The sequence below is a fragment of the Netta rufina genome (genome assembly GCF_964035555.1).
Source record: "Netta rufina genome assembly, chromosome: 4".
Classification (NCBI taxonomy): domain Eukaryota; kingdom Metazoa; phylum Chordata; class Aves; order Anseriformes; family Anatidae; genus Netta; species Netta rufina.
This window is the reverse complement of record NC_140127.1, coordinates 35,441,818-35,465,539: the sequence shown is the minus strand read 5'-3', so window position 1 is coordinate 35,465,539 and position 23,722 is coordinate 35,441,818. Positions and strand designations below refer to the sequence as shown.

General features: G+C 39.4%; 2 protein-coding genes across 5 annotated transcripts in view; one reads left to right on the top strand and one right to left on the bottom strand.

Annotated features, from left to right (window-relative positions):
• Positions 1-54: 54 nt before the first annotated feature.
• ABCE1 (ATP binding cassette subfamily E member 1) lies at positions 55-16,512 on the top strand. The gene is made up of 18 exons (XM_084286447.1): positions 55-181; positions 4,502-4,669; positions 5,204-5,289; positions 6,903-7,000; positions 7,372-7,489; positions 9,339-9,476; positions 9,639-9,708; positions 10,799-10,895; positions 11,711-11,800; positions 12,174-12,295; positions 12,975-13,196; positions 13,666-13,725; positions 13,810-13,868; positions 14,032-14,142; positions 14,245-14,387; positions 14,476-14,598; positions 15,633-15,744; positions 15,987-16,512. Exons 2-18 carry the CDS (start codon positions 4,567-4,569, stop codon positions 16,032-16,034), a joined length of 1,800 nt encoding a protein of 599 aa, XP_084142573.1. The 5' UTR covers positions 55-181; positions 4,502-4,566; the 3' UTR covers positions 16,035-16,512.
• Positions 16,513-16,647: 135 nt separating this feature from the next.
• Positions 16,648-23,722, bottom strand: part of OTUD4 (OTU deubiquitinase 4) — a 29,787-nt gene continuing 22,712 nt past the window's right edge. For 3 of the 4 annotated variants that reach the window (XM_084286444.1, XM_084286442.1, XM_084286443.1), the window contains 4 exons: positions 23,548-23,686; positions 22,212-22,481; positions 21,438-21,478; positions 16,648-19,983 (listed from right to left, as the gene is read on the bottom strand). In XM_084286444.1, coding sequence (XP_084142570.1) covers positions 18,751-19,983; positions 21,438-21,478; positions 22,212-22,481; positions 23,548-23,686 — 1,683 coding nt within the window. In that variant the 3' untranslated portion in view covers positions 16,648-18,750. The remainder of the gene's footprint in view (positions 19,984-21,437; positions 21,479-22,211; positions 22,482-23,547; positions 23,687-23,722) is intronic. The other variant, XM_084286445.1, reaches the window with a different exon arrangement.

The following is a 23,722-nucleotide window of genomic DNA, read 5'->3' as shown; positions in this document are numbered from 1 at the left end:
CCGCGTCCCGCGCCGATGACGTCAGCGCCCCGCACGCCGAGCCCCGTCTCCCCGGCGCGTTGCGGCGCAGGCCCCGCCCTGTGGGGGCGGCGGCCATCTTGGCCGGGCGGCGCGGAGCACGTTGCGCTGGGCTCGGCCGCCCTGCCCCGGCCCCGGGGGCGCCTCACGGCCCCCAGCCTCGGTAAGCGGCCCCGGGGGGGCGTGGGGACACGGCGAGGGGGGTCCCGGTGCTGTTACGGGGGGTGGGGGGAGAGCGGGGGAGCCGTTGTGGCAGCCGGGCCTCGTCCCCACACGGCGGCAGCGAGCGGGGCCCGGCCGCCTCCTGAGGGAGCCGAGGCCCGGCACGGGTACGGGCGGGCTCCGCAGCTCCTGACGGCCCTTTGTTGGCAGCTGGGGGTTGGTTTTTGGCTGCCGTGTGGCAGCAGAGCCAAACCGGGGGCTGCAGGAGCTGCCTGCGTGGAGAGAGAGGCCCCAACGGCCGGGGGTCCTCCAGGGGAGAGAAGGGATGCGGGGGCTTCCTTATTTTTATTTATTTTTTCCTGGAGAGGTTTTCTCCGCTAAAGGAGAAAGGCGTGCTTGACATCATTTTCAGAAAGTTAGCACGTGGTGGAGAGATTAAGACTTCTTTAGGGGCTGGCAAGGGAGTGGGGTGAGGCCGTTTTCACGAGGTAAGTGTTAATAAACGAATAACCACCAAAAAAAAAAATAAAACACCAGGTAGGGCCTTTCCTGAGGGCCTCGGTAGCGTTGTCTCTCAGGAGTGCACGTCGTTACTTCTCCTGCAACTTTCTGTGACTGCCTGCGAGTCCTGACTTCAGTTTCTCCGCTGTGGTTTCCTAGGTCGAAAAACCAAATCCTGCTGTAATTTTCATGTGGCTCGCTGCCAGTTTTAGGGCTTATTCTCCGGCCTTTCATTTCATGTTAAAAGAAAATATTAAAGATTGAATGATAAGTAATGCCATTCAGCACCAGCTGAACACACCCACGCATAATGCTGCGTCAGTGTATTTGAGCATATGCTTTTCATGTTAACATTGCATTTATTTTCATGTTCGTGTTGTGCCTCATGAGCAATACAAGCTAAGTACAGTCATTAGATTTGAGGCTTGTTTAAAGCTCTTGTACAACATCTTTTCAGTTTCTAAAACAAATGTCAAAGCCTCAAGCATAGACTCATTCTTAATTTCCTAGTAGATCTTGCTTGTACCAGTGCCACATACTACTATTTCTGCTTTGACACTTATAAATTTACTGATCTCCCATGTGCAGCTTGAAAGGCTGTTTTCTTGTTCTTTCATTTAAATTTCCTGTGGATATTCTACCTTTTTTTGTTCTTGTGGAGTCACTGTGTGTAGCCCATTACCAATGGATTGAGAGAGAATTCTTGAGATAAATGAGTTTCGGAGGATGCTACTCATCCTTATTTCTTTCCTCTGTACTTAGTTTAGATCAGGTGCAGTGTAGTTTAATAAAACATTATTTATTTCTGCAAAGTAACTGAAGTGTGACTCAATTCTGAACACAGCCTTCCTTCGCCACATTTAATTACAGAATCACAGAATTTCTAGGTTGGATCATCTCTGCCTTTTCAGTCTTCATTTACAATTTTTGTTAATGTTTGTATGCTTAATTCTGAGTAATTCAAAGCAATTGCAAATCCTGCTCTGTCATTATTGACTTGGTTCAATTAATTTTCATATAAACTCTAATACCTTTGAGAGAAGAAACAAATATTGGCCTTTCAAGCAAGTACATTTAATGTACTACCTGTAGAAGAAATTTCTGTTGCTTTTGTGGCAGGATAGAATGGTCTTCTTTTGTGTCTTAGATATGACTTAGTGGCTGTATAAGTGTTGTAATTGGACTTACTGGGCAGCTTTAGGGTTCAATAAATGATACTGGCAAAGCATTTAAAACTTTTTTGTTGTTAGCAGTTGTTACTCTTCCTCTCATTTCCTCTCATCCTTTTACCCGTGCCTCTAGTCCGTTGTTCTAGAAACATTACCACTTGTCTCTCCATTAGAATTCATTGATCCAAAATAATGTATCACTCTGTAGTTAGCAACAAATTAATGGTTTCCTGACTTTGTTGTCAGTTCTTCTTGATTTGGAAAGCAGAAATACAGGTATAAGCTGTATAAATGCTTCTGAATACCAGTTCCTCCTGCTGACTGTACCTAGCAATTACTGCTATTTTGTATTGGAGCATATACATTTTGTTCATGATGCTGACCTGAGTTCTGAGAGGTCTGCTGTCTGCACCATGAAATCTAGACAGTCATATTCAGTGTGTTCAATTAAGTGCCACCAAAGTAACTGCGTATAAATATGTAGCTTGAGCTCAGTCTGCTTTTGGACATTTGTTTAATTTGCTCTAAATTGTCAATTCTATCAATTTTTTTTCTCTTGTGGACAACTATCATCATAGACATCAGAACAGTCTTGGAAATATTGCAGAAGTGACAGAAATTAAAAAGTAAAAAAAAAAAAAAGTTAGCTTTCTGAAAATGATTTAAGACCACTGGAGAAATTTGGATAAGCTGACACTTCGTTGTGTAGATGGGAGCAGCAATGCATGATCCCACACCTCCATACTGGTTCTGTAGTTCTGTCTCTTTGAATGTTTGCTACAATTACGTCTTTGACTGTTAAACATCCAAAATCTTCATCACATATATGGTTATTTTCCCATATAATTAAGCTCCAAGAAAAGAAATCCATTGGCTGTTTGGTTACTCTAGGAACCAAGGTCTGATTCAGCAATGGATGGCAGTGAAAACTTTTGTCTGTTTATGCCACGGAGATTGGCTGCAAAACTTGTTGAAGTAGATGGCAAAACCAATTTGTTCCAAGCTGTGTTTGGCTTCGTCTTTTAGAGTGACCAACCCCGTTTTCCTGCTGCGTTGCTTTAAGCCAAGCACCAGGCGGGAAGGGTGGTGGAGAAGTGAAGCTGTCTGGTCTGTTATCTGTGCTGCTCAGGCACTAGTTTAGGAGATTGGGTAGGGTACAGCAGCTTTGTTTGCTAGAGCTTCCTTTTGGAACCCATAGAAATAGCCTGTATGCTAGTTAGAGCCAAGATGACTAGCAGGGAAAGTCCTGTCCAGAAGATGTTACAGTCTGCCTGCTCGAGGTCCTCAGCCACACAGGCCGTGCTGGAGCAAGGGCTCGCCAGGCACTTTCTCTGGGAAACCAAAGAGAGCGAGTGATTCACCTCCAGGTACTCTGTGTGCTGCACAGGGCTCCTGTGAAGGGCACTAGGACGTGTTCCTGAAGAACGTATTTTTGCCTTATTTGAAACACTGTCAAAATCCAGTATTTCCATCTTCTAGAAAATTACCCTGGGTCAAGCATCCTTGCAGATCTTAAGAATAAGTTTCTTGTTTGCAGTTGTAAGGAAAATGTATTAAAGTGAGAACTGCAAACCCATTGCTCCATGTCTGCAATGAATGTACCAACCGCTGGACTATGGAGTTGGTCAGTTTCTCTCTCTTACTGGTGTGGACTATGGATACAATCACAATGCTTGCTCTGCCCTATTTTGTCAGTGTGGTCTAATGATATGATACTAAAACATATTTTTAAAAAGCGACTTTATAATGGTCAGTCAGTTTTAATAATACCATTGATGTTACTGAGACTTTTTGTCTTTTTGTAAAAGGTTGTGGATTCAAGAAAAAAATAGAAATATTATAAGTAGAAACTGCCATGATAAATTTGGAGGTGTGACTTGGATTGCATTCATTTATATCTGACAGATTATCTTTAGGCATTAATTTAAAAGTACTTGGGAAATTGAGAAGAGAAATAAGACCACCAGTATTAAAAGGAAGTACTGAAAATACTCATCATGGTAATAATTGATTTAAAAACCCAATAACATCCTCATAATACGTATGCCATACACCTGTTGTTTTTGCTTCTTTTAGGATATTGAAGTCACAACCTTTTTTTATATAATAGCCATATGTAGTAAGTAACCTGTAAAGGTTTAGTTTGGTGGGCAAAGATGAACTGGACGTCCAGTAGATGATACTTTGCTTAATCATAAGTGTTGAAATCTTTTTCTTGGAAGCAAGTCCATGTGCAGGTTGTGTGGAAACTGGAAGTATTTCAGGACTCCCTGACGTTACATCTTTGAACCACTAATATGTATTGCACAGAATCAAGATTTCTTCTTGCTATGGCATGCTTTTCTTGGAAACAAACATTCTCAGATGTAATCATGATTTTATTTTGCTGTGGAGAAAAAGGAGTGGAGTTGGAAGCTAATGTTAAAGATTGTGCAAGGTTTTTTTGTATAGCAGTACCCTCAGCACTTGTATCTGAGTCTATTTGCCCTGTTTGCCATCTTGTTTGAAAACTGTCTTGGGAGAGTAAACAGTAATCTTGCTTTTTTTTTTTTGTCTCTGAACTCTACTGGTAATAACTTCAGATACATAACTTCAGATATTTCCTGTGCTGTTAGTAATAACGTCCTATCTGGTTTTTGTTTTTCCTTAAGATCTGCAAGACTCCCAGCACTCCTCCTCGTAATTGGTGTATGTGGGTAACCTTAAACTGCGCATCATGGCGGACAAATTAACAAGAATTGCTATTGTCAACCATGACAAGTGTAAGCCAAAGAAATGCCGTCAAGAATGCAAAAAGAGTTGTCCTGTGGTTCGAATGGGTAAGAGATGTAATTTAACCAAGTATTTAAGCATTTGGAGAAGTCCACAGTAATGTTCAGCTGGAAGGGGTTGCTATTTTTTATATATAACTATTTTTTGCTTGTCATTCATGCATTCTTTTTATGAAGACCTTAGAAGTTGAATATAATTGAAATCATGAGCAATTGGTAGCAGTAATTTCACTTTTCAGATTGTCAGTAGCTATTCATGACTATTATAGTCAGCTTCAGTGACTATTCATAGAATCATTAAATCACAGAATGGTTTGGGTTGGAAGGGCCCTTAAAGATCACCTAGTTCCAGCTCCCTGCCATGGGCAGGGACACTTCCCACCAGACCAGGTTGCCCAAAGTCCCATCCAACCTGGCCTTGGACACATCCAGGTGAGGCAATCTATTCTAGTGTCTCACCACCCCCATAGTAAAGACCTTCCTATTAATTGGTTACATGTTCTTCTGTGGAGTTTAGTAGTACTAGCAAGAAATATGATTCACCGGAAACTTTCTTAAGTTGATGTTATTCTTTATCACCAGGAAAACTTTGCATAGAAGTCACATCACAGAGCAAAATAGCATGGATCTCAGAAACACTTTGTATTGGTTGTGGTATTTGCATCAAGGTAAAAGGCTGTTTTATTTGAAGTGATAACATTTCTTTATCATGCTCTTATGTTTAGCAGTGCATATGGTAATTTCATAAAGTAACTTTGAGAATAATCAGACCTTGTTAATTGTTTTTGTTTATATAAAGTACTGTGTCAGGTTACTGAACTGCTTTGGCAGGGGTTGTGGGCTGTGCTTTTTGTAGCTTTGTCTTGGAATGCTTTGCTTCAGGGCAGTAGGAGGGGTTGGTTGGTATTGTGGCAATAGAGATCTAACAGCAGAAGGATGCTCTCCTAAGAGAGATCACAGAATCACAGAATCACAGAATTTCTAGGTTGGAAGAGACCTCAAGGTCATCGAGTCCAACCTCCAACCTAACGCTAACAGCCCTCCACTAAACCATATCCCTAAGCTCTACATCTAAACGTCTTTTGAAGACTTCCAGGGATGGTGACTCCACCACTTCCCTGGGCAGCCTGTTCCAATGTCTAACAACCCTTTCAGTGAAGAAGTTCTTCCTAACATCTAACCTAAAACTCCCCTGGCTCAACTTAAGCCCATTCCCCCTCGTCCTGTCACCAGGCACGTGGGAGAACAGACCAACCCCCACCTCGCTAAAGCCTCCCTTGAGGTACCTAAAAAGAGCGATAAGGTCACCCCTGAGCCTCCTCTTCTCCAGGCTGAACAAGCCCAGCTCCCTCAGCCGCTCCTCGTAGGACTTGTTCTCCAGGCCCCTCACCAGCTTCGTCGCCCTTCTCTGCACCCGCTCAAGCACCTCGATGTCCTTCTTGTAGCGAGGGGCCCAAAACTGAACACAGTACTCGAGGTGCGGCCTCACCAGAGCTGAGTACAGGGGGACGATCACCTCCCTCGCCCTGCTGGTCACGCTGTTTCTGATACAAGCCAGGATGCCGTTGGCCTTCTTGGCCACCTGAGCACACTGCTGCCTCATATTCAGCCGACTATCCACCATCACTCCCAGGTCCTTCTCTGCCTGGCAGCTCTCCAACCATTCCTCTCCCAGTCTGTAGCTCTGCTTGGGGTTATTGCGCCCCAGGTGCAGGACCCGGCACTTGGCCTTGTTGAACTTCATGCAGTTGACCTCAGCCCATCGGTGCAGCCTATCCAGATCCTCCTGCAGAGCTTTCCTACCCTCGAGCAGATCGACACACGCACCTAACTTGGTGTCATCTGCGAACTTACTGAGGGTGCACTCGATGCCCTCGTCCAGATCATCAATGAAGATATTAAAGAGGACCGGCCCCAGCACCGAGCCCTGGGGGACGCCACTAGTGACTGGCCTCCAACTGGACTTGGCTCCATTCACCACGACTATTTGGGCCCGGCTATCCAGCCAGTTTCTAACCCAGCGAAGCGTGCGCCAGTCCAAGCCAAGAGCAGCCAGATCTGCTGTATGACTTGCTTGCAGTCTAAATTGCTAAGCATTTATCTTGAGAAGTGTGGTGTGGAACTTCTTTGGAGTTGACTAACTAAATGGCAGTGAAGTAATTTTTTGGTAAATATTTGTAAAAGAACTCTTAAGTGCACAGCTAAGTGCAGTACAGGAAATCAGAGAATTTTGTTAATAAATTGTGTGCATAAGTAATACATAAATTTGTTTCAATTACAGAAATGTCCTTTTGGAGCCTTGTCAATTGTTAACTTACCTAGCAACCTGGAGAAAGAAACAACACACAGATACTGTGCCAATGCCTTCAAACTTCACAGGTATTTTATTTTCCAGACCAATGTAAAAGGGACAAAATTTTTCAAGTTTTTGTTAATCTAAGCTAGAAGTTCATATCCCGTTCATGATTATTCACTCAGTAGCTTCATTTTTTAATGTTAATGACAGTTTTTCTTACTTAAACGTCCTATCATTAAGCTGAATTTTAGTACTCGTTTTACAGAATGAGCGTTCCTACTAGTTAAAAACCGTCCTGTTCTATTTTTTTCTTAATCGAGTATTGTTAGGTTAACAAAGTAGGCTAAAATAATCAGCAAGTCTGAAACAGATTGTAATTTTTACTTTACTACTAAATCTTGGTGTCTGATGGCATTAAATCAATATAATCTGAAGTTATCAATATTGCATACAGGTTGCCTATCCCTCGTCCAGGGGAAGTACTGGGATTGGTTGGAACCAATGGTATTGGAAAATCAACTGCCTTGAAAATCCTAGCAGGAAAACAGAAGCCAAATCTTGGAAAATATGATGTATGTATCAGCAATAAAATACAATTGCTGTTATAGATAGCTGTGGTTATACATTTTCACTGAGTTCTCACAATCATTAATGTGGTAGAATTTGCAAGGATAGTGGCACTTTACCTTGTAACAGCCAAAGACCTACTCCACCCTGAAACAATAGAAGAAGGATGGTTTTAAGAGGCTTTTTTTTTTTTTTTTTTTCCAAATTCTCTATATCTTTCAAGATAGATAATGGTAGTACTTACAACTCAATGAAGATGGTTATCAGAAGCACATTTTATTCTTGCAATTACAAGGTTTTTGTTTTTTTTTAATACTAGTCTCTTAAAATGTAATCAACTTCCCTCCCCAGCCCATCGCCTTCCCCCCAGCTTACATAATTAACTTATTTCCCACCACGGGATTTAGGTTTTGGAGTTCCCTCTAAGTCTGAATGGTTCTAGTGTCTATGAGCAGCACCATGTATCATTTTCATCTTTTGGGCTTTTTTTTAAAAAAAAAAAAAAATCTTTGATTTTTTTTTAAGACCTATAAAAGTATGTGGTTATCATAAGTTGTTGATGATGTTTCCCACTGCAGACTTTAACACTGTTCTGAAAATTATTAGTTTATCTTGTTTAACACCATTGCTATGTCTAAGTATTTAACTGTACAGCAAGCAAGCAAAATAATTTACAAGTTTATCTACAAAACAAACTACTCCAAAGAGTGAATATTATTACAGAAAAGATGTAAATAATCACTACTGTGACTCTTCTTATCAGGTAGTATTTCAGTTACCACCTACTTACCTTCACATCACCTTGTGGTATGTGTTGATTCTTTTTTTATCTGAAAGATTATCATGTTAATGAATTATCCATTTTATGGCTGTCACTTAGAACTGCAAAGAAATCATTATTTTCCAGCTATATTTTCCATTCTAATTCAAGTTTGGTTTATATTATTTTGTGGACTTCTTGTTTCAGATGGTAGTACTGCAGAAATAGCAAAACTTTTCATTCTTTCAATGTACTTAATGGAATTGCTCCCAATATCTGACTTGCCTGTGAAGAGCCAAATCATTATGACCACAGAAGCATGTGGTATGAAACAAATGTTACATGTTGCTTCTGCTCCAAAACTTAGGAACCGTTGCCTCTTTGTATTTGCTTGGTTTGAAAATGCGGCAGCTGTATCACTCAGTTTGTGTACTGTTAACCAGCAAAATAATTTAGCACTATTCGAAGTAGTAACGCTGTGCAAAACGGCACTCTGCAGGTTAGGTTGTGTTTTTTTTGTTTTTTTTTTTTTTTCTTTTTTTTCCCTGGGTGATTGCACTGAACAGGTTTATTTTGGTTTTGTTAATCAAGATGGGTTTCTTGTAGTTTTTCATTACTTTGTTTCTTGGTTTCCTTGGAAATGTTGGCTGAAAGCAGAGAAGAGTTTTGCAACCAGTTTTTGTTGCATCTTTTGTAGAAGTTGATTGTATCAGTCCAGCCCTTCTCCGGTCAGATAGCTAATGTATCCAGCTATGCAAATCCATAACATCTTTTTTCCCTGAGAGGTAGTTTGTCTTACAGGTTTCTTTAACCTTCTAGGTGCAAATTTAAGATGCTTTTTCTTGGAAGAGCTAATGACAGCACATCTGAAGAAAGAAAAAAGTTCTAGCTTTTGACCTCCTTTTCTAATTAGTTTATTTTGTTCTTAATGGAAATTTTGTAACAGCTGTTTAGTAACTAGCTTTTATTCAGGCTTTTTTTTTTTTAATCTTGCAAGCACATTCTATTTGCTGTGTTGTTTGGAATTGTAATATTAAAAATTTTTAGTGTATGTAAAATGGTATAAGTAAACATAGGCTTTAATTTTGTCACAGGATCCACCTGACTGGCAGGAAATTCTGACTTATTTCCGAGGATCTGAATTACAAAATTATTTCACCAAGATCCTGGAAGATGACCTAAAAGCTATCATTAAACCTCAGTACGTGGACCAGATCCCTAAAGCTGCAAAGGTAAGGAATTTCATTAGCTAAAGGAAAACTGGGGGCTTCTCCTGTAATGATTCTTTTGTATTTCAGGATTTTTATTTATTTTAATGTGAAAAATCCACTGCAGTTTGAAATAATTATTGTTGAAATAATGTTGTTGGGTTTTCTGTATTGCTTTTGTTTTAGGGAACAGTGGGATCAATTCTGGATAGAAAGGATGAAACTAAGACACAAACTGTTGTATGTCAGCAGCTTGGTAAGTAATTTTGTAAGGCCAAACACCAGAACATCTGAGAAACTGACATTTACTGGGGAAAAAAAAAGTTACTGCTAATATAATGGTCAGTTTGAATTGTACCAACTTTAAAAATAAATAAGAAATATGCAAAGATACTTTGCAATAAGGACTAGGGCTTGCTATATGTATTATCTGAACCAATGCCAATAATGCTTTCTAGTGACAAACAACTGACACATGCTAGTTGATAGAATCAAATGCAGTTTCTCTTTCGTGGTAATAATTAAATATGGAAAAAATCCAGTTACCATCTGCTGTTCTTGCTTGATTTACAACTTGAGCAAAATTATAGTATCCTGTGGTGAGAACCATTGCATATAGAAAGTATAATCTAAGCACAAAATAAAACTCTTCAAAAAAGCTATATGTAGTTAGTTACAATGGGAGTAATATTCACTTCTGAGAATCAAGTAATTAATAAGAACATCTGCATAGTCCAGGTAATTATTGTAGGTGTTTTGAATTGTTACCTAAATTCAGGTGTTGCAAAATTACCAACAGGGTTCTTTTTGGTAGAGCTGCGTAGTAAAGGTTCCAATATGTTGTGCCAGCAAGAGTATGGTCTGTGAGCCATGCTTAACTTCTTAGAAATTGTCACATTCTTGAAATTTCTTGCTCATAAAGCTGAGAAGAAAATACTGGCTTCAGCCATTTACTATAATGCTTGGAGGATTTGATTTTCCTGAAAATTAGAACTTTCTAATAAAGTCTAACAAGAAATGATTTAAAAATTGGTACAGTTTATTTTTAGGGACAGAAGTCAAAACTAAACGTACTGTGGAAAAGCAAATAGGAATGTAATCCTTCTGAATGATAGGAAGCAGCCATACAAATTAATTAGCTAGTGCTGCAGAGAAGCCATAACCTGTTGTGACTCTTTAAGCATTCAGTCTGTAATAAATTATCCTTACGCTGTTCTTATTTTACTTCTTTCTTTTTTTTCCTCTGTGTAGGATGTCTGCTGTGATTATACATATGTCCATAGGTAATAAACATATGAATTGTTGTGTTGGGTATAACATATCTAAAACTAGCCTCTTATTTGCAGACCTAACCCATCTGAAAGAAAGAAATGTTGAGGACCTTTCAGGAGGAGAACTTCAGAGATTTGCTTGTGCGGTTGTTTGCATTCAGAAGGCTGATATGTATGTTTGATTTACTTCTGTTACACGTTGCTTCTAATAACCTGTCTCATAGTATGGTCCTCTAATTTACATTTATTGTTGAAAATAATACTTTTGTTTGAAGTGTTTGAACAAAAAATAATTGTATTAGCTTTTACAAACTAACTCAGCAGCTTGGATCTATATTTCTTCCATATATGATATCTTTGTTTTGTTTCTATACTTTAATTCATCTGAACAGAAATCTCTAATTTCAGAGAGGTAGCTATTTGACAGTGTACCTCGCTGTAATCATTTTTGAATAAAAAATAGACAAAAATAAGATTCTTCACATATCGCGACCAGGAAATTTAAAAAAAGCCTGGTCCATCCTTGGATCAAGAAAGCAAGAGCAGAAGACTTAGTTTTCTGTCTTTTTTGTTTGTTTGTTGTTTTGATTTGATGTGGGGGTGGAGAATGTCCTTCTTCCAGTCTCATAGGTCCATTGGTTTGCACTTTTCACTTAAATTGAAGATGAGTCAGAACAGAGTGCATGAGATTCCTAGCTGATTGGTGACTCTCTATAGCACTTGATAACTTTTTCAGAACTTTTGGTGAGCTAAGGCTTAATTCGGCTTGTTCAACAGTTTCATGTTACAGTCATTGGAGATTCAATATATATATCAATTTTATATATATATCAATATATATATCAATTCGGTATATAATACTTGTTTCTTCTCTCAGTATGAAAGTAAGTTTTTGGTTTTGTTTGTTTAGTGGTTGAAATGTTAGTATTAGATTGGAATATGTTGAAGCTTACATTCTCTAAGACTTATTCTTTCTTTTGGGGTTAGCTTCATGTTTGATGAACCTTCGAGCTACCTAGATGTCAAGCAGCGCTTGAAAGCTGCCATTACTATTCGATCCCTAATAAACCCTGACAGGTAAATATAAATTTAAAATATTTTGCTAAACTATAGTAGTAGGTGACTTATTGCAGGGTAAAGAAAAAGCCGGTCTATCTCCCTGTAAATGCTAATTTCTTGGTATGGTACATTAATAGATGTAAAAAATATTCTAATTCAGTAGCATCTTCTTCCTGCACATTTTGAAAATCCGTTTCCCATTGTTTCTGTAGTTACTATTTCAGCATTGGAATATATTATGTAGTAAGTAAGTGAAAATTGTGTTGATAGTTTGTGTGTCTGCAAGACTACACTAAAAAGAAGTTAGTGTTTGAAGTAAAGAAACTTGTATAGAAATGTAGTGTTCAAGTAAAAAAAAAAAAAAAAAAAAATCTCTGACTGTATTTTTCAGGTACATTATTGTCGTAGAGCATGATCTGAGTGTGCTAGATTATCTCTCTGACTTTATCTGCTGCCTGTATGGTGTGCCAAGTGCTTATGGTGTTGTTACTATGCCTTTCAGCGTAAGAGAAGGTAATTTTTGCCATATTTTGCTTTTTAAACCTACCAAAAAAATCCGTAGAAGAAAAAGGTATCAAAATACTGGTAGTCTATTATGTGAATGTGTTTTTCCTGTTACATAGTACTTTGGTAACTAAAAAATAAGTTTTTTATTCTGTGCAGAAATTTCATTTTTTCTGAACCAAACTTTATAACTCAATCCAAAAGCCTTAATTATAAAAGGCCCTTTGTCGCTTGCTGTAGACATGATTTTGGTACTTTCAGGTGTTTCTGTAGACTGGAGTTAGACAAAAGACTATAAATAGTAAAGAAAGGGCAGGAGACAGTTTGCACAGTACAGAGGTGGGTAGTGTTGAACTGAATTGACCACCCATCTTGCACTGAGATTTAGCAGTAAATTGTTTTGTGAGATCAGGTCCAAAAGCAGTAGTTCCTGTAAACCTTAAACACCCAGTACTCACGACAAGCTTTGAGGAAGAGAGCCTATAGCATTTTTGTATTTTCAGTTAGTTTGTTCCTTGAATTTTCATCATTTTCACACTTTAAACAAAATATTTCTTGCTTTTTTGAACATAACCATTTAAAATCCAACCTTCTCCACATCTGCCTGGAATTCACAGCCAAGATCTAAAATCTCTTCTATTTTGCTTTTGTTGTAGGCAGTTTTTAATGATCTTTTCTCCCTTCATAGGCATAAACATTTTCTTAGATGGCTACGTTCCAACTGAAAATCTAAGGTTTCGAGATGCATCTCTGGTATTTAAAGTGGCTGAGACAGCTAATGAAGAAGAGGTTAAAAAGATGTGTATGTACAAATATCCAGGAATGAAAAAAAAGATGGGAGAATTTGAACTATCCATTGTAGCTGGAGAATTCACAGATTCTGAAATAATGGTGATGTTAGGGGAAAATGGTAAGTGAAATTTTCGTGGAAGTGATTCCTACAGCCCTAAATACTTTCCTGAAGCCTTTCTACAGCCTGGGAGCCAGGCTTCTAAATTACTGGTTTTAAGTCCAGTTGAAGTGCCCATTTCCTAGTGAAGATGTCTGTGCCATGAGCTTCCTCTATATGCAGTGGGAGCTTGAAGTTAATGAATGTTAATGATGCTATTGTCTTGATTTGTTACCCCATTTTAAGAACTCCAATTGGCAGGATGATGATGATTAACCTAGTGAGCATAGCTGCATGTCTAGACTACTATAGCATTAGATACCTGCGATTTGAAAAAAGCAAGTACTAATTGCTTGAAGTAAACAGAGGAATTCTCTTTAATTTTTAAATGTGTTCTTCACTAAGTATTTTGTTGTATCACTGACTTAATTGCCATAAGGCTAAGTTATTTAAAGTGTCTTAAATACATGTAACTTGCATTTTATTTTAGGAACTGGCAAAACTACATTTATCCGAATGCTTGCAGGAAGACTTACACCTGATGAAGGAGGTAGTACTTAATAGATCAGTTGAAACCTATTTTGAAGATACTGGAGAGACTCTTGTTTTCATTATAAATTTTCTCTCTTTATAGGTGAGGTCCCAATTCTAAATGTCAGCTACAAGCCACAGAAGATCAGTCCTAAATCTACAGTATGTTTAAGCCTTATTTGTTAAGTACTGTGTTTGCTGCAAAAAGTATGTTGTTAGTACACAGGTAGAATGTCTTTATGCCTAGAATAGTTAAGAAGGTTTTGTTCTTATTTTCTTATAGTGGGGCATGTAAAACTAAGCAGCAAAATTTCTATTTTGATAGGGAAGTGTCCGTCAGCTGCTGCATGAGAAGATAAGAGATGCCTATACGCACCCCCAGTTTGTAACTGATGTAATGAAACCTCTTCAAATAGAAAACATCATTGACCAGGAGGTATTAATGGCCTGAGACAACATACAACTTTTAATTCAGGTACCAGTTGAGCATCAAAAAGGAAATATGGCTCACTCTTCTCTTCTCTCCTCCTCTTACTAGGTTCAGACGTTGTCTGGTGGTGAGTTGCAGCGTGTTGCATTAGCTCTTTGTCTTGGTAAACCTGCAGATGTCTACCTAATTGATGAACCGTCAGCGTATTTGGACTCTGAACAACGTCTAATGGCTGCTAGAGTCATGAAACGGTAAAGTATACACAGCAGGGAAAATATTTGAATTTTACAGTAGCTTTGCAATCATTCTACATTTAGGTATCTCTCAATTTTCTTTCAGTTTCATTCTCCATGCTAAGAAAACAGCTTTTGTGGTAGAACACGACTTTATCATGGCTACGTATCTTGCTGATCGTGTGATTGTTTTTGATGGCGTTCCCTCCAAGAACACAGTTGCGAACAGGTAAGGGACTTGTTTGGATTAGTAAGCAATATATAAGATGACAAAACAGAAATAAACTGTTTGTCAGAAGCATTAACAAAAATGAGGTGAAGTATCCTTGCCTATGGAAACTTACACTGCAATTAAAGTCAAGTAAGGCAGAAAGGGCTAGACTAGCTCCTGGCTTATACCAGCCTTAAGAAACAGCACAGCAATTAAATTGCAGTTGGAGAAGTCAGGGGCATCAGTTGGGAAGAATGAAAAAAGGGCTGACTGTAACCTGAGTATGCTTACGGAAACTGACTTCCAGATGTAGTAGAGAACTAAGGCTATTCCTGGCACATATGCAAATATTATGTGAAGTACAAGTCTTGACAGCAACACAGAAACACCACAGACAGCGTGCATTATATTGTCGAGTATAAAGGTGTCCTTCTTACGCTTCTTTTTGTTCCTGTAAACAATTCCAAGTAAGTTATGGGAACTTGGAGGAGTAGCCCTGTTAGAAACTAGACTTTTGGACCAGTGTAATTATCAAGTACTTAATAGGAGCTAGATGAAATACAGACTAGTACATATGAAGACCACTGTTTTTCTGATGGCATTCCTCCTAGGACTAAATTTGTTTGAATTAAGGAACAAAATCAAATCACATAACTACTACTTCTCAGCATCACGTATTATGATTTTTGTTACTACTTTGCTATTGGTGCAACTTCATTTTTTTCCTTTAATGCAAGTAAACGTGTGCCAACACAGAACTGTGTATATTAAGTGAAAAGGTGGCAAAGGTAGCAGTCTGAAGACTTGTAGTGATGTGCTGGGATCTTGCTGAAAGATGGTAGTTAGTTATTAACTTCTCGTTCGCTACATTTATCTGAAAATGTAGCATATCCTGGTATGCCAAATACCAGCTTGCAGAACTGAACAAGCTCAGGATTGAAATTGAAGCTGTCTCTTAACTACAGGCTTTCTGACCTGTACAAGTTATAGAACTTCTGGAAATTTGTTTGGGAATTGTGAGTGCTGTTTCTAACATTCTCCTCTCCTAACAGTCCTCAGACTCTTTTGGCTGGAATGAATAAGTTTTTATCTCAACTTGAAATCACTTTCAGAAGAGACCCTAACAACTACAGACCAAGAATAAACAAACTCAATTCAATCAAGGTAAGTGAGAAGCACCTTTACAGTGAGGAAGCCATGACAGTTTAACATTGACTAAGATTTTAATATAAGGAACAAAAGGAAGACCCATCTGCTGTTTTTGCTGTGCTGGAGAACAGCACAAGGAATGAGTATGAAAGTAACAAGGACAGTAGAAAGGAATTTAGACAGGCATGGTGTAGTTAAAATAGTCTTTGGCATACTTGAACATAGCTTAAGTAATACTGATTTTTTTTCTTCCCCAGGATGTGGAACAAAAGAAGAGTGGAAACTACTTTTTCTTGGATGACTAAATGTTGAATCTGAGCATCTTTTGTAACTGGCATATAGAAACACATACTGAAATTAATACTTGTGGATAAGAAGGCTCAATCAGGTTTTAGAACAATTCATCTTCTGGAGTTTAAAGTCTCTTGCTGCGTGTAACATCTGAGATCAGTAGCAGTGTATAAATTCTAGGCTGTGTAAAACTGCCACTTTCTATTTGGTGACATAGCCCTATTTTCAGTGTTATAATTCAAAATAGACCATCTTGAATTGTGCAAATGAGTCTCCAGCTTTTTCAAAATTTAAGGGAGGTTTTCGATATGTTCTACCTACTCATGTACCAAGTGCTGACTGGACTTCCCCCTTTTTGAAAATCCTTGAAGCTGTTTTCTGTCCAAGATACGGAGACTTACCATGAATGTCAAGATACAGAAGATACTCTAATTTTAAAAATGCTGAATCTCTCTGGATGAGGGTTTCATAAATAAATATCCTCCTAACTTAGTTGTTTTGTGATACAATGCAAATATTCTTCAATCTTTAATTCAGCAGCATCTGTGTATTTATGCTGTCATGCACACAGTCTCAGATTACAGAAAGAAACAAAAGACTGAGTACAACAACGTACCTGTTACAGTGTAAAGATATCTACACTTCCAAGTCCTCTGCCCCTGTGCATCTTCTCAGACCTAGTTACAGAATAATCAGTTAAATACTAAAATCCTTTCAAGTTTCACTTATGCAGGGTTGAGGCAGGTAATGTTTCTCATTGCTTTGATTTACCCACTCTGCAGTATACTATGGGAACTAGGTATTTAGGCAGTAAACCTGTCTTAAAGTACTGACCACTCATCAACACAACCTTCCTCCTGCACTGTTCTACAATACAGCTACACAAAGCTTATGACAAAGTAGTAATTCTTGTATATCTTCCCATATGAGAGGGTAGGGCGGCTGGTTTGTTGGCACAGTGTCCCTTAGATTTAGGGGTGTTTTAAGAAGCTGAACAGAGTAGGATTTTAGTTCGTGCACCTAAAACACCACCTAGCTTGTTCCTAAGGCTTTGAGTAGTAACTCACTCAGCTTAACTCTTAGAGCCCTCAGCATCGCTTATTTTTTTCAGCTTGAAAAACTGAGGTTTGCCTCTTGAAATAAATACTTTTTCCATTAAGTTACAAAAAAAAAATCCTCTACCACTACCACTTTGGACAGGAAGAAATCTTATTGACCTGCATTTTGGAGCCTGCCTTGAGATTGTAAACAGCAGTCAAATAGCTACATAAGCAGAACAAAAATATACAGTTAATGTCACTGCAACAGCTTCAAGTACATAAATATAATTTAGAAAGAATGTAAAACACAAACATTTATTTTAATTAGGAGTTTTATACATCGCATGCATCTGAAAAGAAATTGTCACGTAACTACCACTCACATTTCCTGACCAAGGGTGTACAATCTCAGACATGAATGAAAGGGTACCATCACCTCTTACACTAGTATATACAGAGATATAAAAATATACACAACGGTTAATTTTACAGAGCAGGGCTGAGTGAACACTGCACACCGCACTCCGAGTTTGGATAACTTGAAAGTCCAAACTGCAAGAGCAACAGGAACACTGCAGCAGAGATCATTATGAGGGTCAGAAGAAACAGCATCAGAACTCTGATACAGTGTAAAAATATAAGGCAGAAGCCACTTTCTTCTGAAGTCTAGGGAAGAGCAGAACACAGACTATCCATCTCGCTTTCAAAAAGTAGTTCCAGCAATGAGTTGTACATGCAAAACAAAAATTTGCATTAACAGTGCAATAACAAAAAGAATACTGAACAGTAGCTCAACCATACAAACTTAAAAATGTAACATGTACTTTATGCATCTCTTCTCACAAAATATCTAGGATTTGTCAGTGCATTAGTGTTAAAGTGGCATTAAAAAAACTTCTGCTATTATAACAGATGCAGAATTATCTTTGAAATGCATAGCATCTACATTTTTATTGTCTTTGTAATTATTTAGTTGGCATAGGCACCATTCTAGTCACACCAGCATTAAGAATTCTTGGTGGAAACAGCCATTCTTACCAAATCATACACAGCTATTCTTGACTGCTTGTCTTGATTTTGATTTCAACAAATAAATGCTTTTTAAAATTCAAAAATATACCCTATGAATATTAAAAGAACTATATACAACAGACCTAAGACACGGGGTTAGCTGGCTGCCATACATGTAACACACTGAAGAGAAACATTCAAGTCTGACAGATTTTTGAGATGAAAGGCCTTTGGGTTGGAAGCATATCAAAGACAACAGTGCAGTAGGCTGAGAATTCCTTTAGCTCAGTTCAGAACTAAGGCATTGTATGATAAAATATATTCATATTTGGTGCAATGTTACCATCAGTTTTAGAATCTAGCTCACATCAAATGCTATAATTTGACACCCTAGTAAACGTACGTATCCATCTTACATCATGAACTCAAACCTTTGTGGAAAAAATTCAAACACTAAACCTATGTTGTTTTTCCTAATTTGACATCGAGGATAAACCGCTAAGCCAACCAAACTCTGCAATCCCCCCCAAACAAAATGGTAGGAGCTCACACCCTCCTAGTCTTTACTCCCCAAAAGTTAAACATATCCTTGGACTTTACTATAAAGAAAGATTAAGAATTTTAACTGCTACTTCAAATTACTTTTTGCATTTGAAAAATTTCAAACTATCCATTCATTCTATGCTTGATGCCCCCTCTGATTATCTCCCAGCGTTGCCCTTCTCCTGTCATTCCTATATGGCCTTCCTCTGAAGTTTCGCTGATACTGGCAGCCTTCCTCTCTGCTTCTGCTGGGCGGTCCTTTCCAGGCTTCCTCGTTTCTCTGGAACTGGTAGCCTCCCCTGCTAGAATAACCCCACTCAAGTCTAGGCCTTCTGCCTCCTCCGTAAGTCTGGTTATAAAATTGCTTGGATCTGCCACTTCTCAGCATATCAGAAACTTCGCTCTCATCTTCGGAGCTCTCTTCCTTCGTTCTCTGTGCCCTGCTTTCTGTCTGTAGGTTACCAGCACCCTTGGACTCTCTGCCTTTATCAGTCTTCTCCTTACGGCTGGGTGTAGCACTTTTGTGTTCGTATTTGGGTGCTTCTGCCACCGGTGGTGTGGCGTTGGACACCCCTGGCTGCCTCTCGATCCCCTGTGCTTGGGGAGAACGGTTTTGCAGCCCAGCCGTTGCCTGCTTGGCAGAAGCAGCAGTGCAGGTTTGCTCCAGCTGAGGTGCCCTCGTGGTAGTCTCTTTTGGGGCGCTGCATTCACTGCTCACACCAGCCACAGGAAACGGGGCAGTGTTTGAGCCACTGTTGTTACTCTTCTGAAGCTGTTCTGCACACTTCACTGCAGGAATGGGAGGGCTGCATTCTTTAGCCATGTAGAGATTTGCAGACGTGCTACTTGCTGCCTCTTTGTCCTCAGGGGCCACGACAACGTTAGGCCTCGCCACCGAATTCTCGATAAAGCCCTGAACGGGGTACCCATACCAGAAGTGAGGAAAGAAAGGAGGCGCTATTGGAACAGCTCCCAGGAAGTGATTGTGTCCAAAGGCTGGTTGTGGGAACAGATTTTTCCCTCTCAGGGACTCATCGTAGGGAAGTGCTTGCACTGGGTTCTCCGATTCTACACAGACCTGTCCTTGGCTTTCGGACACCTGAGCTGTCGGGATCATCAGCGGCAGTGATGGAGATCTGCTGTCAACCTGTGAGATTTGACCATTGGACCTGGCCTCAGTCTGAATAGGAAAGTGCCTGCTTGCTCGTGCAGTTTCGTTCTCATTCTGCGTCGGTGGAGCCTCCTGGAACCAGGGGTTGTGCGGGTACACGGGGAGGGACACGTTCGGGTACATTCTGCAAGCAGCCAAATAGGCCTGGTGCAGGGGGTACAAGTAAGAATGGGGAACCCACATGGGACAGCTGTATGCCTGCAAGACAGGAAAGAAAAAGTATTTGGTCATTTGAACATCTAGACAGACATAACAGCACACGCTTACTGTTCTGAAACAATTACGGGAAGGTAATTTTAATTCCAGTGACTGCCCTCACTTCTGGAGAATTTCTGGGCTTTCAAAATTGTTCTCTTTTTTTTTTTCCTTCCAAATGCAGCTGAAGTAGGCACCAGTTATGACCAGTGAAAAAACTTGGTAACACAATTCCTGTATAGTCAATTTAAACACATGAACACAAAGCCTGCATTTATCAACTCTAACTCTGAGCAGTGTGATCACAGGCCACTACGTGCTTGTTAGCTGACATGGAAGTAGGAGAGAGGGAAGGGGTTTTCTACCTGAGGTGGTCGACTTCAGGTATTGACAACTCACAAGCAACACTGTAGGATGTTTTTATAGTACAGTGTGTCAAATACACTTATTTCAGGCCATACAGAGCACCATGCAAGGCTGCTGGAGGCAGAAGGATAAGAAAACAATGGAGTAGGAAAGGGTGTAGACTCCCAAACTCAGCATTCTGCATCATCTGTACAGAGAGTCTGTGGAGGAGCCTACCCAGACCCACTCCCAATGGGAACCAGTCAGTCCACTCTGAACAAGCAGCTGGATGACGGACAACAGGGTGACAGGATCTGGGACCAAAGCAGTGCACGGGAGAACCCAGAAGACAGTTGCCAGGTCTACCGCACTATTCGGTCAGCCGCACTACCAGAGCACGGTACTTTCACCATTAGATGGTGCTGAAGCCTCAAAATGAGGGGCTTTACCCTAAATAATATGAAGTGCTATAAGGACAGTCCCAAATACACACACGTTTATGACACAAACACTCTTTAAATATAATGCAGTGGCACTTCCTACTGACTTACAGACTTTGCAATAAACAAACCAAAAAGACTTGCATTAGGTACACAGTTATCAAATCTAAATTTGCTTTTTAACTTGTGCTGAATTTTGCAGTCTTCAACCTGAGCAGACTGGACAGACAAGCAGCTACTTGAGGGAGTCTCCCCAGGGAAAGCAATTCAAGGTATTTTTACTACAACGGCTTTGCCAGTACCCAAACGGGGTCCAAGTCAGCAGGCCATTTTGCTTTTACTATATGCTGCTTCCAGAAGAATGTATCTTTAATCCAATATTGGTTTACCTGTGAATTTGTAAAGCACAGTCTCTGTGGACTGCATATAACCACTACTGGAAGCAGATAGTTCTGACTACCGTTGTTGAGAAATTTATTTCTGTTGACTTGAACTTCAGTGTGGACCAGCGATGGGATCCCAGTCAACAGAAGACCAAATAAAAAGTACTTCAAATTTAAAGATAAACTAGAAGTGTATAGTTGCAGCAGCCATTCTTCAGTACTGTACTACCAAGTAAAAGCAAATTGTATGAGCTACCAAGCAGAGATATATGTAAGTTTGAAGAGTTACCTTCACACCAAGATTGAAGAAAAATCTAAGAATGTTCTTATCTAGAAAAAAAATAGAAATATGAATACTTGTAATACACTTCATCTGATCTAGAAATTAATCCTTGCATAAAGTTCTACTTCAGTAGAGAAACACACGTATGGTGTTGTTTTGCATGTCCTTGTTTGATTTGTTGTTGGTTTTTTGTTTGTTCCTGTTCCCCACCCACCTTAGTAAAATAAATGGAACACACCTGCAGTTTAAATTTCCGTTTTAAATGCTTACGGAACTGAAATTCTGATTTTTAGAGGTACAGTTCAGTAAACATACACTACCAATGCAGTCAAACATGGCATGTTCTTTATGAGCATATTCTGTATTTATAGTATGCCAAAACCTGCCTTTCCGCAGACCAGTAAGGAAATGCTGAACAACTTCCAAGGTTTTGATTGCAACAGACAATCTGTTACTTTTGTTAGTGTAAATGGAAGCAGTTCCCCAAATAAAATCCTATCAGTTCACAAAACCTGGAGATACAGTGGGTCAAGCTAAGAACCATAAAACAATCATACCAGATTTCTAAGTGTAGCCACTTAAAATAACTGCAATATTAACACCATAAAGTGAAGCAAAACAACTGCATACAGCATTCCCTCCCACCCCTTTAACCATGAAGTGGCAACAAATAAATCTTTGGTCCTATTGCTAGCCGGTGTCAAAAGAAGTTGTCTTTTGCAAGGCAAAGAAAGCCTGCTGGGAAAAACAGTATGAAATACAGATATTCTGGCTTCTCACCTTTAGGTAAGTCCTCCCCATTATTGCACAGGGAGTAAGAGGGTGCAATGGCTCTTTCTCCCTTTTCACTAAAAGGGAATCCAGGGTATAGTGGATCCTGATAGGGATTCAGAGTCTGAGGCAAAGGCATTAAAGGCTGGTTAACTGCTTGCATCGACACAGGAACTCCAGCAACTGGAGCAGATGTTACCTGAGCCTGTGATACAATAGAGTCAGGTCCTGTTGTTGGGGCTGGCATCAGTGAAGAAGCAGGTATTTGGGCTGGAATACCTAGCAGAAAACACACAAACAAGTTTTATTTCACATGTAAAATTATAAAATCCATAATCTTATATAATCTATGTAAGATTACAAAAGAAAGTGGAAGTGGAAAAGACAAGCTTCAAAAGACAAGAATTAAAAACGTAACAAAGGTGTTCGGAGAGGCGTAAGAGGAAATTCTTTAGAGCTGGGAAATTTGAAACAACAGAAGATTTGGCTAAATGCAAGGAACAGTTTTCAGAAAGAAGTGAAACCATTAAGATTTCCAGAAATAGATAAACTCTTATCGTATTTACTAAAAAAAGGAAAGGAGAAAAAAGGTGAAAAAGGTGTGAACTGAAATGTATACATGAACCTTTACAATTCTCATTCAGACTAGTCATTTACATCAACCCTCAATCTGAGCTGAGATTACCTGGGCTATGCATCTTCCATCACAGATGTTGTCACGTATGAAAGGATCATTATGGTTACTAAAGTACCATTCTATGCTGATTCCAAGACTAGTTCTTATACAGAAACACAAAAGTGGGATAAAATACAGCACCTGATCTAATGAGCAATAATGAATTGAATCTCATCTAATTACATTTATCAGGTAACATTCACAGCACAGAAAAAAAATACTACACTGGTTTTGCTACAAGTCAGCTGAGTTCCAAAGGGAGCCTGACCTACCAGACCCAAGCCGAGTCCTTAGCAAATCAGAGGCTTATTATGTGGGGCACAGAACACCTATCGACCTTACACATGCCGACTGTGTTCTATATTAAGCAGATCTCTAGAATAAGCCCCATCAAAACTCAGAGCAATCCCACTCATGGGAAACATGGAGAGCTGAGTACACATCTCTCTTCTACCTTCAGATAAGGAGTCAAGTGAGCTACACATGTGTAATCAAACATCTACCAGAACTCTCATTAACTTCGAGCAATGAATAAATACATTCCCATAGATGACTGCCTTTGGGATGGAAAGTTACAAGACACAAAACTTCCCGTGAAGGCATTTTCAATGTAGCAAGACAATTAAAGCTAGTTAGTAGTTTCTAATTCACATTAATATTTCTTCTGACCTGCAGGTCCATAAGTTGTTGGCTCACTTGGCCAAGCTGGCACAATGGCTGGTACAGAAGGCACTGTTGGAGGCAAATGCACCTCAGAAAAGACTGGTGAGGGTGTTGGAGTTACACTCGGTAAGCATTCTGTCAGTTTCTAGAGAAACAAAAGGATTATGTGAATTTATTCTAA

Bases quoted from the DNA above. Each gene is read 5' to 3' on its own strand.
- ABCE1 (XM_084286447.1), top strand. From the start codon at position 4,567: ATGGCGGACAAATTAACAAGAATTGCTATTGTCAACCATGACAAGTGT. The intron at 7,490-9,338 runs GTATGTATCAGC...ATTTTGTCACAG, and splicing joins CAAATCTTGGAAAATATGAT to GATCCACCTGACTGGCAGGA. The intron at 15,745-15,986 runs GTAAGTGAGAAG...TTTCTTCCCCAG, and splicing joins ACAAACTCAATTCAATCAAG to GATGTGGAACAAAAGAAGAG.